This window comes from Strix uralensis, chromosome 1 (assembly GCF_047716275.1).
Source record: "Strix uralensis isolate ZFMK-TIS-50842 chromosome 1, bStrUra1, whole genome shotgun sequence".
Classification (NCBI taxonomy): Eukaryota; Metazoa; Chordata; class Aves; order Strigiformes; family Strigidae; genus Strix; species Strix uralensis.
The window spans coordinates 84,580,499-84,597,825 of record NC_133972.1 but is presented as its reverse complement, the minus strand read 5'-3'; the positions used below and the strand labels follow the sequence as shown (position 1 = coordinate 84,597,825).

The 17,327-nt window shown below is 39.7% G+C and overlaps 1 protein-coding gene across 1 annotated transcript in view; it reads left to right on the top strand.

The window, feature by feature from the left end:
- Window positions 1-4,595, top strand: part of CDH6 (cadherin 6) — a 103,003-nt gene extending 98,408 nt beyond the window's left edge. Inside the window, exon 12 of the mRNA XM_074873865.1 lies at window positions 2,604-4,595. Coding sequence (XP_074729966.1) covers window positions 2,604-3,094 — 491 coding nt within the window. The 3' untranslated portion in view covers window positions 3,095-4,595. The remainder of the gene's footprint in view (window positions 1-2,603) is intronic.
- Window positions 4,596-17,327: the final 12,732 nt, after the last annotated feature.

Genomic DNA, 17,327 nt, shown 5'->3' with positions numbered 1-17,327 from the left:
AATATAGCCATGGCTTGCCCAAATAAGCACAATCCCATTTTCAGAAAAGATTCTCACAATAACAATCATACCCTTAATTCGCCATTAAATTCATTTTTCAAAACATGGTATCATTGCCTCTAAGGGCTGAGCTCACTTTGGATCAAGTTCCTTACCAGAAAAAGAAATCTAATGCTGCAGATAGTCTTGCACTCGTTAGTACAACTGTGCTCATTAATATCAATCTGACATTAAATGATTTCCTGTTTTATGTCAATCGAAAATAATTGATTCTGTGTGCTAAGCAGCACTTTATGTCAATTACTGCTCACACCACCATGCACCATAAGCAGATTTTCAATTAACTCAGCTATATAATTTTCTATTTTCAGGCTGGTTGCAGGGTTTTCATGTGCAACCACTACTGAGTGAAAAACAATACTCTGGGCAGACCTGAACCACAGCTTAAAGTTCAGCAGCAACAAAAGTGCCTGTAAATTGCTAGGTTTATTTGCACTTTGAGTAAGTCTAGAGGCTTATCAGGAGGCCCCAGGTACTGCTAAACACTGACATGCAAATAAAGGTGATGTACTTTAACATATAATTTCTAATGGGTTTTTTTTGCCTACAAATTCAGTACAAAATAAGAAAGTCCAAGTATCAGACATGTGTTATCAAAGTCTCATCCTTGAATATTCTGTGTAACACCTTTTTTGTAATGAGATACTTCAGGAACCCTTCAATGTAGAAACTATAATTCCTGTGCTTTCTCAGACAGTTCTACTGGTTGCTATTCCAGAAGCCCATTCAAAATCCACTCTGTGTTTTTCAAGTTCTCCAAAATTTCTCCAGATATCTCTGTTCTCTCACATAGACCTTTCCCCAGTCTTCCCACGTAGTGTCACACCTTTATGTTCTTAAGGAAGAGAATTCTCTCTTACTGCGTTTTTGCACAGCAGCACAAAGAAGCATCACTCAGATTAGGACCCTTACATTACACCATAAGTAAATCCTCATCACTACGGTGAGAGCCTGAAGCTTTCACCATCTGAACTAGCCCTCCTACTTCCTTCAGTTTCACCACCTCACTTATTTCCTTTCAGCTTATATTAACAGATGTTCTACCTTACTCACACTATACCTATGGTAAAGACACAGCAGGAGTTAGAGCATTTTTATACTTTATCCTGTCTTCTTGGGATTCCTTCATAGTCAACAGAGAGAAAGAGTACAAGACTCTTCCATAATGTGCCTCAGAACACCTACAGTTACCATCTTGCTCTAAGCAATCCTGCAGGGGTGTTCTTCTTTTAAAAATAAATAATCATCTTTTTGTCTGTTGAAGGAAGCTAAGAAACTACAATTTTGTTTTGGGGATGCCCTTAGTCCTTGGTATTGCCCTTAAAAGGGTTACAAATGAGGAAGGGACTGACAGAAAAGTCTTGAACAGTTACTGTGCTTTGACTCACACACCATTTTAGAAACACAGATGACGTGAAAGATAATTTTGATCCACCTTATCATCTCATACCAGTAAGTTTAGGCATTTTCTGATTTGCTTTGCTTTGCTATGAAAGAACTATGAAGACAGCGAGATGTCTTTTCTTGGAGTTTGCACAGCAGAGCTGAAATACTGGGCACTGTGGACCTCAGCCTACCGAAGCAACAGTCATAGCAGTAATACATCCCTGCTCCTTGCTGTTGTTCATTTGTAAATATTCAGCCATTTACCACCTTAAGTTAGAATCCAGCTAAGAAATCTGAAATTAGCTTCTAAAGGAAATAAAGTGTTGAACATATTCCCTTCTACCCTCCGTGCCCACTTTTCCAGCAGTACCAGGGATCATTATTGAGTAAAAATATTTAAATTTGAATCAGGGCCTTGAAAAGAGTTCCTGCCCTCCAAATAAATGAAAAATACATGTATATACACACACACTTTAGAATGAAAGGCATAAAATATCTGTTTAAGAAATCTCATGCCTTTGGCAGCTTAAAAAATATCATTACCATATCTCATCAGTGTAAGATTTAAGCCATGTACTTTTTTAAGGTGATGTACATTGTAAAAACATGCCAAAGAAGTTAATAAAACTTGGACTTTGTGCTAGCTGAAAATCCACTCCATATTCCAAGCTTTCTTCCAGAGGAGGATAGATTTACTTATTTGCTAACCTTTTATCATAGCCCAGTAGATACTAGTCTTGTCTATAGCATAAGTTGCATCTTGTCCCAGGGGTTCAAGGTAAATATCATCTGATGTTACTTATTTTGGAGAAAGTATTTTTTCCTTCCCAACTCTCATGAAACTAGTTCTGTTCTCAAGGCAACAAAATTGCTATATGACTCTGGGTAAAAGTATGCCTACTGGCAAAAAGACACTCCACTTGGCTTCTTACAAGCTTGACATCTCCTTTCTTCTAGTGCATATCCATGCCATTTCATCTCCCAAGGTACTCACAGGCAGAGCAAGCAAGTCTGAAAACCCGACATGCACATTTGCAGTTTTGCAAAACATCTTTTAAAACTTTGACTTCAAGCAGAGGCACAGCATTTCTTCTGGATTTTAATGGAGTTAGGGATTAACCTTTCCCTTTCTCTTCCCCTGTTATTTTTGTTTCTAGTTACAGTGGTGCTGTTTGCAGCACTGAGACGGCAGCGGAAAAAAGAGCCTTTGATTATTTCCAAAGAAGACATCAGAGACAACATTGTCAGTTATAATGATGAAGGTGGTGGAGAGGAAGACACCCAGGCATTTGATATCGGCACGCTGAGGAATCCCGAAGCCATAGACGATAACAAATTACGCAGAGACATTGTGCCGGAAACACTTTTTATGCCACGGCGGACTGCAACAGCACGAGATAACACGGATGTCAGAGATTTCATTAACCAAAGGTTAAAGGAAAATGATACAGATCCAACGGCACCCCCATATGACTCGTTAGCAACCTACGCATATGAAGGTAATGGTTCTGTGGCCGAGTCCCTCAGCTCCTTGGAGTCGGTGACTACAGACGGAGATCAGGACTATGATTACCTCAGTGACTGGGGGCCTCGGTTTAAAAAGCTGGCAGATATGTATGGTGCAATGGACAGTGACAAAGACTCTTAATATTTTGCCTTTTTTTTTTTTCCCTTCCTCATTTTCAGAAACAGCATTGAGATATGTGAAGTGGCTATTTCTTTCTATTTCTCCACAGATGTGTGAAAGGGTTCTCTGTTCTACCCATTCAAATTGTCTAATGACTGCAGTCTGTGTGGATCAGCTGTCAGAAAATTTTTTCTAGTATCATTTTATGAGCTTCCAAGAGGCAAAATTCTTATTTTTTACTGCATCCAGTTTACCGAGCCAATCTTACAGGCATGGCAGTAGTGGAGGGGAAAAAAAGGATCAGATGGGGAGCAATATTTTCACTTGTTCTGCTTATATTGTAAATTGGAGTATATTACTGTTCAAGCTCACTTGCTCTTTTTACTTGTATTCAGACTATTCAGCTCAGACAACTGCTCTGTCAATTGTGTATTGCACATCCCAGTGTAATGAGGTACCCTAGTTTACCCTATGTATTATAGTCAAAAGTAGTGGTGATGAAATGAAGGTTTATTATACAAGTAGAGTAAGCTGAGAAAAAACATCAAACATGCATTTTAATCATAAAAAGGGTAGAAAGGCCTAATGGTCATTCAAATCTAAGTGTTTTTCTAGAACCTGCCATTGCCCCCAGTGCACTGAATCATACTAACACATACATATATATAGTTCATTGACTGCAATGTATATATTTTTCTGACCTAGCATTGCTGGAGAGATGTGTGTGCGTGCATGTGTGTGCAGACAGTAGCCCAATATCTAATTCTTAGGTGGTTTCCCAGTTCTAACCCAGACTTGCCTTGTGATACAGGGAAAGTCATCTAATCCAACTCCGGATTAGCTCATGACTTGGAGGAAGGAGCAGATCATAACTGTGCTTTTCTCCATACTTCTTCGGTCAGGCCCCACCTGCACATCACTTCAGTGATGGGCACTGCGCTGGGGAGGTGGGAGTCAGGCTTTTCATATCCATCTACTTCTGCCTGTTCTCATGTGCAGGAGGGGAGTAGTAGCCTCAAGGTGACTACCACCTGATGGGGCAAAAAGAGCAACTGCAAAGGAGGAAAGAGTGCTTTTTTTGTCCTGACCTTCCCTGCCTGGATGCCCAGGGTGGCTTCCTGACTGACTCTCTGCCCGGTTTTGCTATCTGTAGAGTGGGGAAATAATGCCTACCTCATCAGGATGTTGCAAGAATCATAGAAGTCATTTGGAAAATGCTTTAGAGATGGAAAACAGTGGCATTTGGCCAGAGGAAGTAATTTCTTATGCTTTTGGGTGGTTTTCTTTTTTTTCCCCCCAGATTCAAGCCCTGAATGCACAAGTAAGTGAGAATCAATTGTCTTTCCAGTGGCCTGAAAAAGTAGGGTTTATAACTATAACTCATTTTTAAAATAAACTACTCAGACAGGGTTGTTAAAGACTTCACCAAAAGGTAAAAATTTAATCACAAGTCTCTCTGTGTGTTTATCTGCTTTGCCAAGCTAAGTAATTTTTGTCCAGGGGTGGGGTGAGGGAAGATGCCATAGTCTCAGGCCAAAACAATTTTCTTTACAGCTTGTGCACCACTCAGTATTTCTGTTGGTTTGTCAAATGCATGCAGTTGCTGCTCTTCAAATCCAGCCATCTAGGAGAGGCTATCTGGAGAAAACCCTAAGGGACTGCCATGGGACATATCCAATTCCAGGAGCTAAAAGCTGCCCTGTGTCCCAAAGTAGGGACAGAGCCCATGGCACTGTGCCAAGGAAAGAAGGAATTTTTTTAATTTTTTATTTTTTAATATACCTCATACGTAACTAAACTCGTTTATTTCAAGACAGTATTTAATACCAGAATTACAGACATGGATCTATTTCCCTACGTTGTCATGGTGTGAATCAGTTTGAAAACTAAACAGCAACTCCAATTTACTCTAAAAATAGAGAAGGGAAAAAAGTTAATAAACAGAAAATTAAAAGGGATTAAAAATTAATCCCTGGAATTCATTACTCATAGAGAGTTAAATAAAGAAAGCAGTAAGATTTCCGAGTATTGGACTTTTACAAGCATGACGACATAATTTCAGGTTTTGCAAATGGGCTCACAGTGAAGAGGATGAGCCAGCCATGCTGCGGTGCTCAGCTGGGACTGGGAAAGACTTCTTTGCAGTGGGGAGCACTGAACTTTTATAGGTCTAGGGCAAGGCAGCTAGTGGCTTGCAGATGCCCAGCATGATAGACTAGATGGGTTTTCAGAGTGGAGGAGCCCAGAGTTTCAAAGAGCCCTAAACCACTGGTGTCCCCGATGGAGGCCTCTCACGGTGCTTCAGTCCAGCAGGGTGAGGGCCCAACTCCATTGCTTAGGGAGGCTGAGCCTGTCACACCTGTCACAACAGCAGTGGCATGACTAGGCCTTTATTATGTCCTCCTGATGGCCCCTTATTAATTTAAGATGATAAAAGCCTTTGAAAATCTAGCCCTTTATGGCTTCCTTGAAACCAGAGCATCCAGGAGGCAACCTGTCTGAAACCTGGCTCTGGCACACTGGAGGGACCATCTGGATTTCAGATACATGGAGGAGCAGCAGGTGCTCAGCACCACCTGCCACAAGTCCCTCACTTCAGGCTGCTCTCCTCATACAGGCAGTGGAGACAGTGTACCCCTCAGGGAGCTCTTCTGAATGGCTCCCTAACACACGCCTGTGTCTCACCCTTCACTGCCTGGGGTTGCCTCGAGCAAATTGCCTCAAGCGCAGAGTCCAGCTGGATGCCCAAAGAGAGCCAGTGAGCAGTCTCTTTCCCTCCTCAGGCCCCAAGAAAACTGGTTTGTGTGTGGAGGGGATGGCAGAGGTGGCTGTGAAACCGCACAGATATTTGGCCCTGTGAGCCACCCCTAGCTCACAGGGAAGGGGGAGCCACTGTTGCTTGACTGAAGACAGACCTTGCACCCTGAAAGGGCTGGGCTGCCCTGCAGGGCAGCTCGCATTAGTCACTCTTTGGGGTGGAATAACAAGACAGGAGGATCACTGATCTCCTTGTAACTACTTTCCTATGGTTGTACAGTGATTTTGTCTGATTTAGTGATTGTCAGTAGCAGTCCATGCGCAAGGTTTTTTTGTTGGTTTTTTTTTTTTCTTTTTCTTCTTTTAATTGAAAGCTGGTTTTATCTTGTCCATTGAGTGACACAGTAAATAATAGAGAGTGGCTACTCGTGCCTGTTGTGTAAATATATTATATATAAAATTATGTTATTTCACCACAAATATGGTGCCTGAATAGGAAATGGATTCTTCTGAGAAAATTCAAAGCAAACTTGCATCCAAATTATTATTTATGCATCTAGGTTTTAAGGTCTATTTTTTCCTGCAAATTAGACAGAGTTAGCATCTCTCACACAGCAAGAAGAGTTCAATTCTGGCTTTTCTTCTTGCTTGGCAGTACCACAAAGTGCAATTTCTAAAATCAGTACTGCATATTAAATATTGAAAGTGCCATATTGCAGTGAATACAAAATTTTGCAGTAGTATTTCTTTGCACTTTGTTGCATGCCAGCGTGCTAGGTGATAGGAACAAGTATTTAACAATGCTTTCACACAGTGCTAGAATTGTCATTTATAGATAAACAAGTGTTAGACTATGGGCTATGAAGTGGGTTTCAAGGCTGTTTTAAGCCTGCTTTTCTTATAAACACACCTATTTCAGAAGAAGAAATATTAGGAAGTTTAGCTAAGCCAGGTAGAGAGATGAGCAATGCAGTTGGCTTTTAATTTGGAAAAGCATCTGATCTAACAACTTGGGATACCAGGGAATTCAGTGGAGTTAAGATGAAACAGGGGCTTGTTTATATGGGAGACTTTTCCAGCCTTGCCACTGCAGAACAACAACATCTCTACACTTGAAATGGAATAAGGTTTCTAGTATACCTATTTCATCCCAGCTCACAAAACAGCCACTTTATTCAAGAAAAATGATTTTTTCACTCCAGAAGAATGATTATTTCAGGTTAAAACTGATGCTATCCCACAGCAGCACCAGTATGGGGAGACACAGCAGCACATGCCTCCAAGGCAGTTTTGCCAGGACATCTCTCTGTAGACAAGCACTTGGCAGAGAACTGAGACAGAAACTTGCAGCATGCTCTGGACAAGGGGATTTGGGGGTTTCCACAGGGCTCTACTGACAGTACCGCAGGACTGGGATGTGTTCCCAAACCTGATGTGGATGAAGATGCATCTAACAGTGAGAAAAACAAGTTCTCTGTGTTTTTCAGTTATTGCTGGTAAAAAAATTGCCTGGAAAGATTCTGAGTAGAAGAAAAACTCTCCACCTATACCAACACCAGTATTTTCTAAATTTATCCTAAGAAACAGATCTATTTTTCTGACTTTTTATTTTGTTAGTTGTCAGGTCTTACTTCATTCTGTTAAATGTGAATGCGAAAGGCAACCTTCAAATGATCCAGTTTTGGAAGTAGCAGGCTACATTACAAGGCACAACATTTCCATTTTTCTGTCACAAAACAAACAAGAAAAATCTTACAAAACCCAACTAACTGAATTTTTGTAGTACCATAAAAAGCAGATTGGTCATAAAGAAATAGAGCAGGGAGAAATGGCTTTGGGAATGTGTGTCTACACATGTATGGTATGAATAAAATGAAGGGAAATAATGGACATTGGAAGCTGGCCATGTTTCAAACCCAGACTTATCCATGTTGAGCAGGGCCTACAGTGCACAGTCACTTCTAACACTTCGAGGTTTCCTACAGCAGCCAGAGGGAGATTTGCATGAATAGGAAGAAAGACACCATCTTTTTCAGACCAAGCAAATTAAATCCAGGATAATTCCATGCAGATCCCTGGGAAAGAAAGTCCCTTTGTCAAGATTATTATTAAAATGTGTTAAATTTTTGCAGCCGATCTATCTCGATGGCCTTCTGCACAGTGAAATACGGACAATAATTCTGAGCAGGTAACTCCCTGTGAACACCACCATGTTAGCTCTTCCTGCCACCATCTGTTTTAAATCTCTCCGTGTTTCATTTGTCTATAAATAGTATTGATGTGTTTCAGAAGACCACTGTCCCAGCTGGATGCTGCCATCCCCTGCCCATTTGTGTTTCAATCAACACTGCAGTCTGAGCTCCCTTGTCAAATGAGAGCTGACAAATTAACACTCATTACACTACTTCCAATGATTATAAACTATTAAGTCCAACCCCTTTAGACCTGTGAAACAGCAGCCTGCTCCGATAAATGTCAAAGACACAGCATTTCTTATTTTCAGTTTAGTCTTCAGAAAGGCTTGTTTCCTTAGAGATTTTTTCTGTACTTAAGAAAGAAGAGGAACACAAGCATATTTAATGTCTACAGCCTCATGCATTGCTCCAGAAGGAGGGAAAAAAACACAGCAGCCAATGCAATGTTTTAATGCCAGTCTCTCCCCTCAGTAATTTTATTCACAGAATCACAGAATCATCTAGGTTGGAAAGGACCTTGTAGATCATCTAGTCCAACCGTTAACCTAGCACTGACGGTTCCCAGCTACACCAGATCCCTAAGCGCTATGTCAATCTTGATCCTGCCCATCATTTTGCAATATTACACTTCTCAGCCCAGACCTGCATTTGTCATACACGAAATGCTTTCCCAAACAGTTCATAAAATTCATCAGTAAGTATCCAAAAGCCATGGCTGAGGTTACAGGGAGTACAAGAGTCACAGAACTGGGAGTTTCAGGAAGAACAGAAAGTGAACTGCATGAGGACGTGGAGGGAGATAATCAATGATATGCAAGGCAGGCCCATGGCACTTAAAAGCCACAAAGCTGTCATATTGTGCTTAGAGTTACTGGATTTCAAAGGAGTTTTTACAGAACCTGCTCTTATTTTTTTTTCTGCATGTGTCTTTTGCTTTCCTTAAAGGAAAAAAAAAAAAGCTGCTAACTTCATATTTGTCCTTCCACAAAGTTGATTTGACAAATAAGGCATAAGTCCAGCATATAGAGAAATCCTTTCCATTCCCATGAGCTTTTGATCTTTCCTGTGAGACTGCACTATTTATGTAAATATACCTGAAGACACTTTCTATAAGCTTTTAGTTTTCTATGATCTATTACTTTAGTGTTTATTAAGGAAACAAATGTATAGAATTATTAAGCATTCAGGTGAACACAACAAAGAAACAACACTTCAAAAAAAATTGTTCTGGATAAATAACTCTCCAGAATCACTGTACTGTTTTAATTCTGTGATTACTTTCTTTGCTTTGAAAAATTAAACTTAAAAGAAAGGCCTTATAATAAATGCTATGTGCATCTTAACTGTGTTACTGAGCGAAATCAATCTGGCAAACTCCTATTGCAATTTGTGATTTTTAAACCCTTAAAATAAATGCTTTTCGGTATTGATTTTTTTTAATTAAAAATACTTCCAAGCATAAATTGAAACTGATGCCACCACCTGGGAAGATTTACTTGCTGGCATTCTCCAGCCACACAGTCTCTCGCGATGTCATCCCCTAGTTGTGCCAAGGATGCCTCAGCATTGAGTGGATCTGGTCACTGCTCAGCCCAGAGGGACATTTGTGGGCAGTAAGATTTTTGTCACCCAGGAGATTTACACCTAGAAGCTTCCCTGTGTTGCAAAGGGACCCGTGCTGGAATGATTATCTCTTCTGCAGCGTGGATGGGAAATTTGTTATGGTCAGATGGCAAGTGTGCACTCTCTCCCTTATATTTCCTGTTCACTGTACTGGCTTCTATTTTGGGGGTGGGGGGCATGGGGAAATGAACTTTAAAGGATTTAATGAGAAACCAATTTGAACAACAATTTATCACAGACAGAGTGAATTTGCCTTTTTGCAAATTGATTTTTGTAACAAGTTATTTATATGATACTACTTAATAAATTGTTTTTTCTAACTTGGGGTTTTTTTTCCTAATTCTCTCAATCTGTGTTTTCTATTTACAATGCTATCATAAAGATAAGCTTTCAGAAAGATGCTGCAATCACTTTAAGACACAGGGGTAGATTGACTCAGCCATTTTTAAGTGTCTAGCTTGCAACATGCTGCAGGAGCAGTAGGATCACTATTGTGTGATCAGTGAGGCCTCCCAAGAGAGTGATATAATTTCAGAAGGCATCATTTAGTAACGCTTACTATGAGGAGGATATTAGTCTACCATCACAAGACAAATTTTGACTAGCCAAGGTTTCCCAGGAAGTCCAGCAAGAGCTTTGTCAAAGTAAAGCATGTGGAATACCTTCCTTGAAGCATATACAGATCATATAATTTATAATAGCATTGGTCAGTTATTTGACTTTCATTGTATAAGGTCCAAAAAAGACTTAAGGCCTCGGTCACTTATGGAGACTCCAAATGTTATTTGCAATATCTTTCTACATAAAGAGAACAACCTCCAGAGAAAGTTATTCATTTTAAGACTTTCTTGATAAAAGATCTGTCTGTATCTCCAGAAATTCCATCATGTTTAAATTTTTTCCTAAATACAAGGACAAAGAAGAGAGTGGGAAAGGTCACAGCAAAGCAGTACTTCATCAAAAGCATTAGAACAACCACAAAAAGCAACCAGTTTAACACTGAAACTCATATGTGGTTTATGAAAGAATAGAGTAACTTTTGTAACCTCTGAGAGGAATTAGTCTAAACATCCATCTGTAATCTGTGGTGGACCTTCAGAATAAAACTTCTCTGTAAATACCCCAAGAAACCAGCAGTTTTAGACATTCAATAGTAGATCATAAGGTTATAAATACAAAGTAATTAAAAAAATTTATTTTTAACCATCTAATTATCTGAACACAACTAAGCACTGCACTGTACATGGAGGATGTATCTTATATCCCCTCCACAATATTCAGTAAGGACACACACTTGCAGGTGGAGGCGTAGAGAGGTTGCAGTTACCCCATCTCTTGGCTCTGTTATTAGAGCAGCCCTACAAGATTTCACAAAACATCATCTTGAGTTTTTTGTCTTCCAAACAAAGACAGTAGCAGCAGCAGGAATCCTGTTGTTCACCTGCTGCTGAGAGGTGGTCCAGGTTCTGCTACCCTCCACATGTACTGAGGGTCTGAGTGCCAGAAGCAGAGCAGAAGGACTCTACCACTTTTATTTACACAAAAGAAGAATCTGCCATACTTCTTATTTGATTTACTATATCAGAGCACCTCAATCAGAAAGAAAAGTCAACTAAAGACTAGCATTTCAGCCAGAAAACATATTTGATTCTCAGACATTAATTTACCAGGTTTATCTATATAAAATAACTCCTCCCAACAAGCAAGACACAAACCACAAATTTCCCAATATTCATCTTTCATTAATACTACTGAAGTCATCACAGAGACAAGTTAGCTAGACAAGCCATCAAAGCCTACAGTCTCTTAGTTTAAAAAAGTTTAACCAGTTCTTGTTGAATTTCAAGGACAGCTCAAACAAGGAAACCAAAGAAAGAAGCGATACATTTAACTGATGCTTTAATACTTGTATAAAAATTGAAGGAATGATCACTTACATGAGCAGCCAAGTGAATTCAGTGTTGATCCTTCCAATTTTAATCTCAGATAATGTTACTTTTAATGCTGTAAACAAAATCCAAGTTTGTTGCATAAGGTACAGACATTTAAAAACAACAAAACAATACATACTCTTATCCAAAGCCTTTGAAACCTTTCCTTTTTCTTACTAACACATCTTTCCCTGTTTTTAGCACAGCCAGCTATCTAGTGAATACGCACCTTCTACCTTTTCTTTTCTCCAAACTGATTGCACCAACTAACAGGTTCTCAGCAGCTGTCTGTCTCCACATCAGATCCCCACGTATCTTTGCCCCTCTAATCAGAAAAGCTGATTCCACTTTTCTTATTCCCCACAAATTAGAAAGCAAACATAAGCACTGTCAGAGGTCCTCAGTCACTCACTATTTCAGAACCGCTCTAGTACTTATTATGCATTTTTTAACCTTGGCACACCAGAGAGTACACAAACCCATGTATGCTTTTACTACCTGTAGAGATATTCATGGCCTGATAGGATCTTATCATGTGTCTTACTTTATTAAGCAAAAGAGAAAAACTTACTAGCATCAGGGGAACAGAGTCAGGAAGACTGTATATACTGACCTGAATCTTCCAAAAAGCTTTGGACTAGTTCCTCCGTCATTAAAACAAACAAAACAGAAAAACCCAAACCCAAGAGTCACCTGTTTACAGCTTTCCTTGTACCCCCCTGCTGGAACTTTGGCTTTCTTAACTCAGAACTTTACTGGCTGTCTGCTCATGCATGTATCTTAATTAATAAACAAATGAATAAATCCCCTCCTGATTGCTTTTACATGTTTTTCTAAACATCTGTTTCTACCTATATTGTTAAAAAAGGCTTATCTTTTCTACAATTCAGCTGGCGAACTTACTTCTCTCTGTCTCAGGATGCAGTTGGGTATTTCACGTCAGTTATCTTACTAGGAAGCAAGCTTAACCCATTTACCAATTATAGCTCCAGCTTATTAGAACAAACAAACAAACTCTTAAACCTTCTTTAATAAAATAAAATAAAACCAAAAATGCCCCAAAGAACAAACCTAAACTTTAGTAGCAAGACATTGAAAAGAGGACTGAATAAAAGAGCCTTGGTAAGTGAAAGAGTGAGGAAGCCAGTGTAGGGACAGAAAGAGAAAGTGGGGTCCAACTGGCTCAGTCTCTGACACAGCAGTCCTGTAAGTCTGCTTATTGTTGGCTCACAGAGGATGCATTCTTCACCCTGTTACTCATTGCATTTACTTTTCTCCCCCATGTACCAAGGCATCCGTGTCAGAACCAAAAACAGAGCTAGGTGCACCTTTGTATTGCCACAACTGAGCATTTTGTTGGCCCATCTTTTTTACAGAGTATGGAGCCAGTTCTCTCTGTGTTCTTCTTCTCACACCAGTCTCAGACTTCATCACTCATGTTTGGATGGACATGAACACAATACCTATTGCCAAAGACAGAAAGCCTAAAGGGACTAAAGGAATCCAGTGACAAGAGGGACCAAGCCACCTGTTACTGCTCCAAATGATGGCTGAGCTAGCCATGCCTCTTCACATTGCTTTCGTTCTCTTGCTTGCCCATTTTTTGTCCAATGCATCCAGTTTAGTTTCCTGTACCAGACATACCCCTTCTGTGAAGACAACAGACTTCAACCTTCCTATTTGGCTTCCCATGGATGCGACCAGCTTTTTGAGAGGCACCCACCTTTTATGCACAGGCTGGATACTAGTCTGAGAAGCTATGTGTAGAAATTATTCCACATATTCTACTATCTACTTCCACAGAGCACAGGATAAATGGGCAAAATATTTGGCCCACAAGGTTATAATATTCTTCCCACCTACAGCATACGCCAAGTACTGATCCAATGATGAGTGTTTCCCCCCTGCCAAGTTCACACGTTCAGAAATAGTAACTATGATGCTATTTTGAATTTGTTGTTTTCTGGTATTGTCAACATTTCTCTAAACAATTTCTACAGTTGTTTTTGAGCAACAAAGAAAAGTCAAAACTGCACTTTGAGATTCCCCGTTCTAATATCTTGGTATTTAATCAACCTGTAATATAATATTGATTACAAATGCCGTGGAGACAAGAGATTGGTACTTGTCTTTAGAGCAAATACTTCATATAGCTCTTTATTGCAGAAAGAGCTTTTCAGATGTTTTGATACCAAATATCCATCTGGCCCATGGGCTCACTCGCTTGTGCAATCAGAATTTTAACATTGATTCTAGCAGGAGTGAAATGGGACTCCTGAAAGACAATACAGGTTAACTGTTTGATGACCAGCGTGAAGTGCAGCAGAGAACAAAGGGACTCAGATTATAGATGTTGTTCCTGAGGACTATGAAATAAAAGAACCACATGCAAACAATGATCTCTGGCAGAAGGATCATAATACATCAAACATTGTGCCAAGACTTCAGCATTTCATTTTATTACCTGTTAACAATTACCTTGCAAACCTAAAAAAACCCCTCATTGTGTGTCAGCTGAGCCATCATCAAATCCTGTCAGCTGTCTCTCTTCTCTCTCTCAATCCCTCTCCACTGGAAGGTCATGTCCCTGCTTCAGGCAGTGCTTGCTTTGTGCCAGCTCTGGCCACCCCTCCTGCATACCCAGTCTATAGACCAACTGGACCAAAGCTGAACTGCAAACTTATTTCATCCAGCTCTTGCCCTTGCATTTCCTTTCTTTTAACCTCTGGATAGCCTACATACATTTGTAAACATTCACGTTATATAATAACTATACACATATAAAGCTGTTATGCTAACGATTACTCAGTCCTATTATCTTCCTCCATCTTGTCTGTTGAAACCCTGTTGAGTACTTAGCCCATGCTCTGGTTTACCCCTACAAATGTGAATGGACAAGTCACATTTCACTGATGCACATAGTTCTGGGCACTCACTAGGTACCTTTTAATCATTAGTAATGTCCAAAAGACCTTTCCTGTATCTGCAGTACTGCCAGCACACAAGTTATTCCTGTCATCGCTGGAGCTAGTATTGTGGTGAAGTGAGAACATGCAAACTCCAAAAGGTATTTTGACGACTCAAGTTAAAACACTTTCCACTTAGACTGCCTTCCCACTGCCCAATCTCTATGGGACAACAGTGAGTTAGAGGGCACCAGAACTCTTTCTAGGCTCCTTAGAAAATAAGACACACTTTTTATTTGGTGTGAGGGGTGCTGAGTACAGGAAAGGGAGACACTAATATTCCTCCAACACTGAAAGGAAGGCCCAGAAAGTAGCTTTAGGAAGCCTTTTTTCCTGTGAAAAGTGGCCAGCTAGTGTTCTCTTCCTACCCCTCCATCCCTTAGTACCAGCCATGGAAAAGGGACACAAGAGTCTGTCTGTGTTTGTCTCACAGAAGGACAAAGGAGTTGACACCGCAGGAAATGTAAAGGAGTGCTGAAAGTCAGCTAGAGAAACATTCCTGACAGAAATATAACTTGGACTGTCATAAAGGGGTAGTGGACATATTTACATCCCTCCCATAAACCTGAACGATTAATATCACAGGCACACAAGAGCTGATCAAGAGGAACTCTGAAATCCAAAGACTGCTCCAAAAAACATGGAGTTGGTTTCTAGAACCTGATTTGGGCTCAGAAACTGCCTTTGAGTTTTTTTGTATTTTATGATTATTCAGTCTGTCAGTTCATTGAAACTCAAGGCACTAGTCTTGGTGCATAAAACAAAAAATATGCATAAACCTGAGCAAGATTGGTGCCCTATTTTCTTCAAGTCTAGGACAACGATTCAAACTCTAATCAGTCTGAACTGTTATTTGAGAAAACACTTCCACACTTGTGAAGACATGCTGATATGCTGCAGGTATGAGAATTTATACTCTTGACAAAATTATCACATATACTGTTAGGTACTATCCGTTCCAGTCCTCAAAAACCCTGATGCTTTACTGCATTAGATTTCTCAGCCATTTGCTGCAGCAACTTCAAGTCATTTACCATAAAGTCAGAATAAGAATACTTGCACAAAGAAGCTTTGGAGAGAATTCACAAACACGTGAATATAATCTAGGCCAGGGTTCGTTAATGCAATTAATGCCATATTCACAAACTTGCCCCATTTGAGGGGACAACTACTGCGCTCACTTCTTTGAAAGTGGCTCCATACAAAAGTACTGGTGTATCCCTCTGCAATAAATGACAAAATGATGGCCTCTTTAATTTCCTATTGTGTCCTGGATTAATAAAATACCCTCCTGTGTCACCAATGGTTCTGCACCTGTAGGACGATGCTTGTCTAATCAGATGTTGCTTTCCATGTCCTGGTTTTATGAAGTTAACTTTGCTCTGCTGTGCAGTAATTATATTTAAGTTGCACTGGGCCGCACGGTTTAAATGAATAAATAACACTTTGGCAAATATTGGTTGTAAAAGGTCTTGGAGTTAGTTTGTTTAGAAGCAAAAAAGAGAAGTCCCCAGTCTCCTATTACAGCATGTGGACAGACCGCTGCATCTGTACAGAGCAACAGAGCAAGCCAAGGAATAATTTACCAGGCTATTAAAGAGGAAGAAATAATAATGTTACCAAACATTTAGTGTTACTGAAACTTTTATAGCCCCATCATACAAGCTATTCTGTACCTGAAGAGCCTAAAACTCACCCACATCTATGTGTTTACACAAAAAGGTTATCTGTGTTACAGCTAATTCAGACTCAATAATCACTTTTTTTCAAAAAAGTATTTTTGTTAGGGGAAAAAAAGGTCAAAGTTTTTGTGTTTTCTCATATTTACTTTTATATATGCTAGAAGAAATGAGTCTGCCAGGCATAAAGACACACTTTATGACTCAGACTTGTTCATAATTCTATGGAGAATTAGTATGAATTTGTATTTTGAGCTTCCTTAGTTATGGCTGAGTTGAAAGACTTGATTCTTAATTTAAAATATTTATTTATTTTTAAAATCATTTTGGTTACTCTAAAATAAAAATTTCATCAGGGAAGCGCTGTTGGTCTTTTTAACTAGAGTGGCACAAATAGTATCTTTATAATGTGGTAGTATCTTTATAATGCGGTCCCTATTGTACTTAAGGCTTGAGCTACAATAAGCACAATGTTCCTTCAAATTCCCCCATCTAAAAGAAAGGTGATTTTCTTTATTCAAGCCTCTTGAACTAAGAAAGAAAGGGAGAAGAGGTAGCTACAGCTCTTTGTAGTACTGCTTAGATGTGAAGGTTAATTATAAAGTGCAGCACTGTTTTTAAATGTTTCAAAATGTAAAATAGCACTGCATTCAGACCTGCCTCATAAATGGACCATTCTAGTTAAAACTTTGAGAAATTAATTCCTGGGTCTGTTTCTTTTTACTGAGAAAGAAAACATAGTGGCCTTCTGGGGCAAGATCTTTAAAGATTTTCGATGAGATTTATGTGGCAGAAAGAGCTCTCAGAGACAAATCGATATAACTAAGTACAGCGTTCTCATACAATCACACTGATCAGTAAAACTGGCTGCGTCATCAGAGGACTGTCATTTTCTCACTTGCATTGTGAGAGACTGCCTAAGGTTTCTCACAACATTGAAACCAAACCCTCCAGTTGACAGCAGCCAGTGACAACAGGGGGTTCAGGACAAAGGAGTTGTATCTTCTCAAGCTCATGGGTTGCTACACACATTTCTTTTTCTGAAAGACTTGAGATTCCCATTCCCTGGTACCATATTGCCAGAGCAGGCACATTCTCAGATT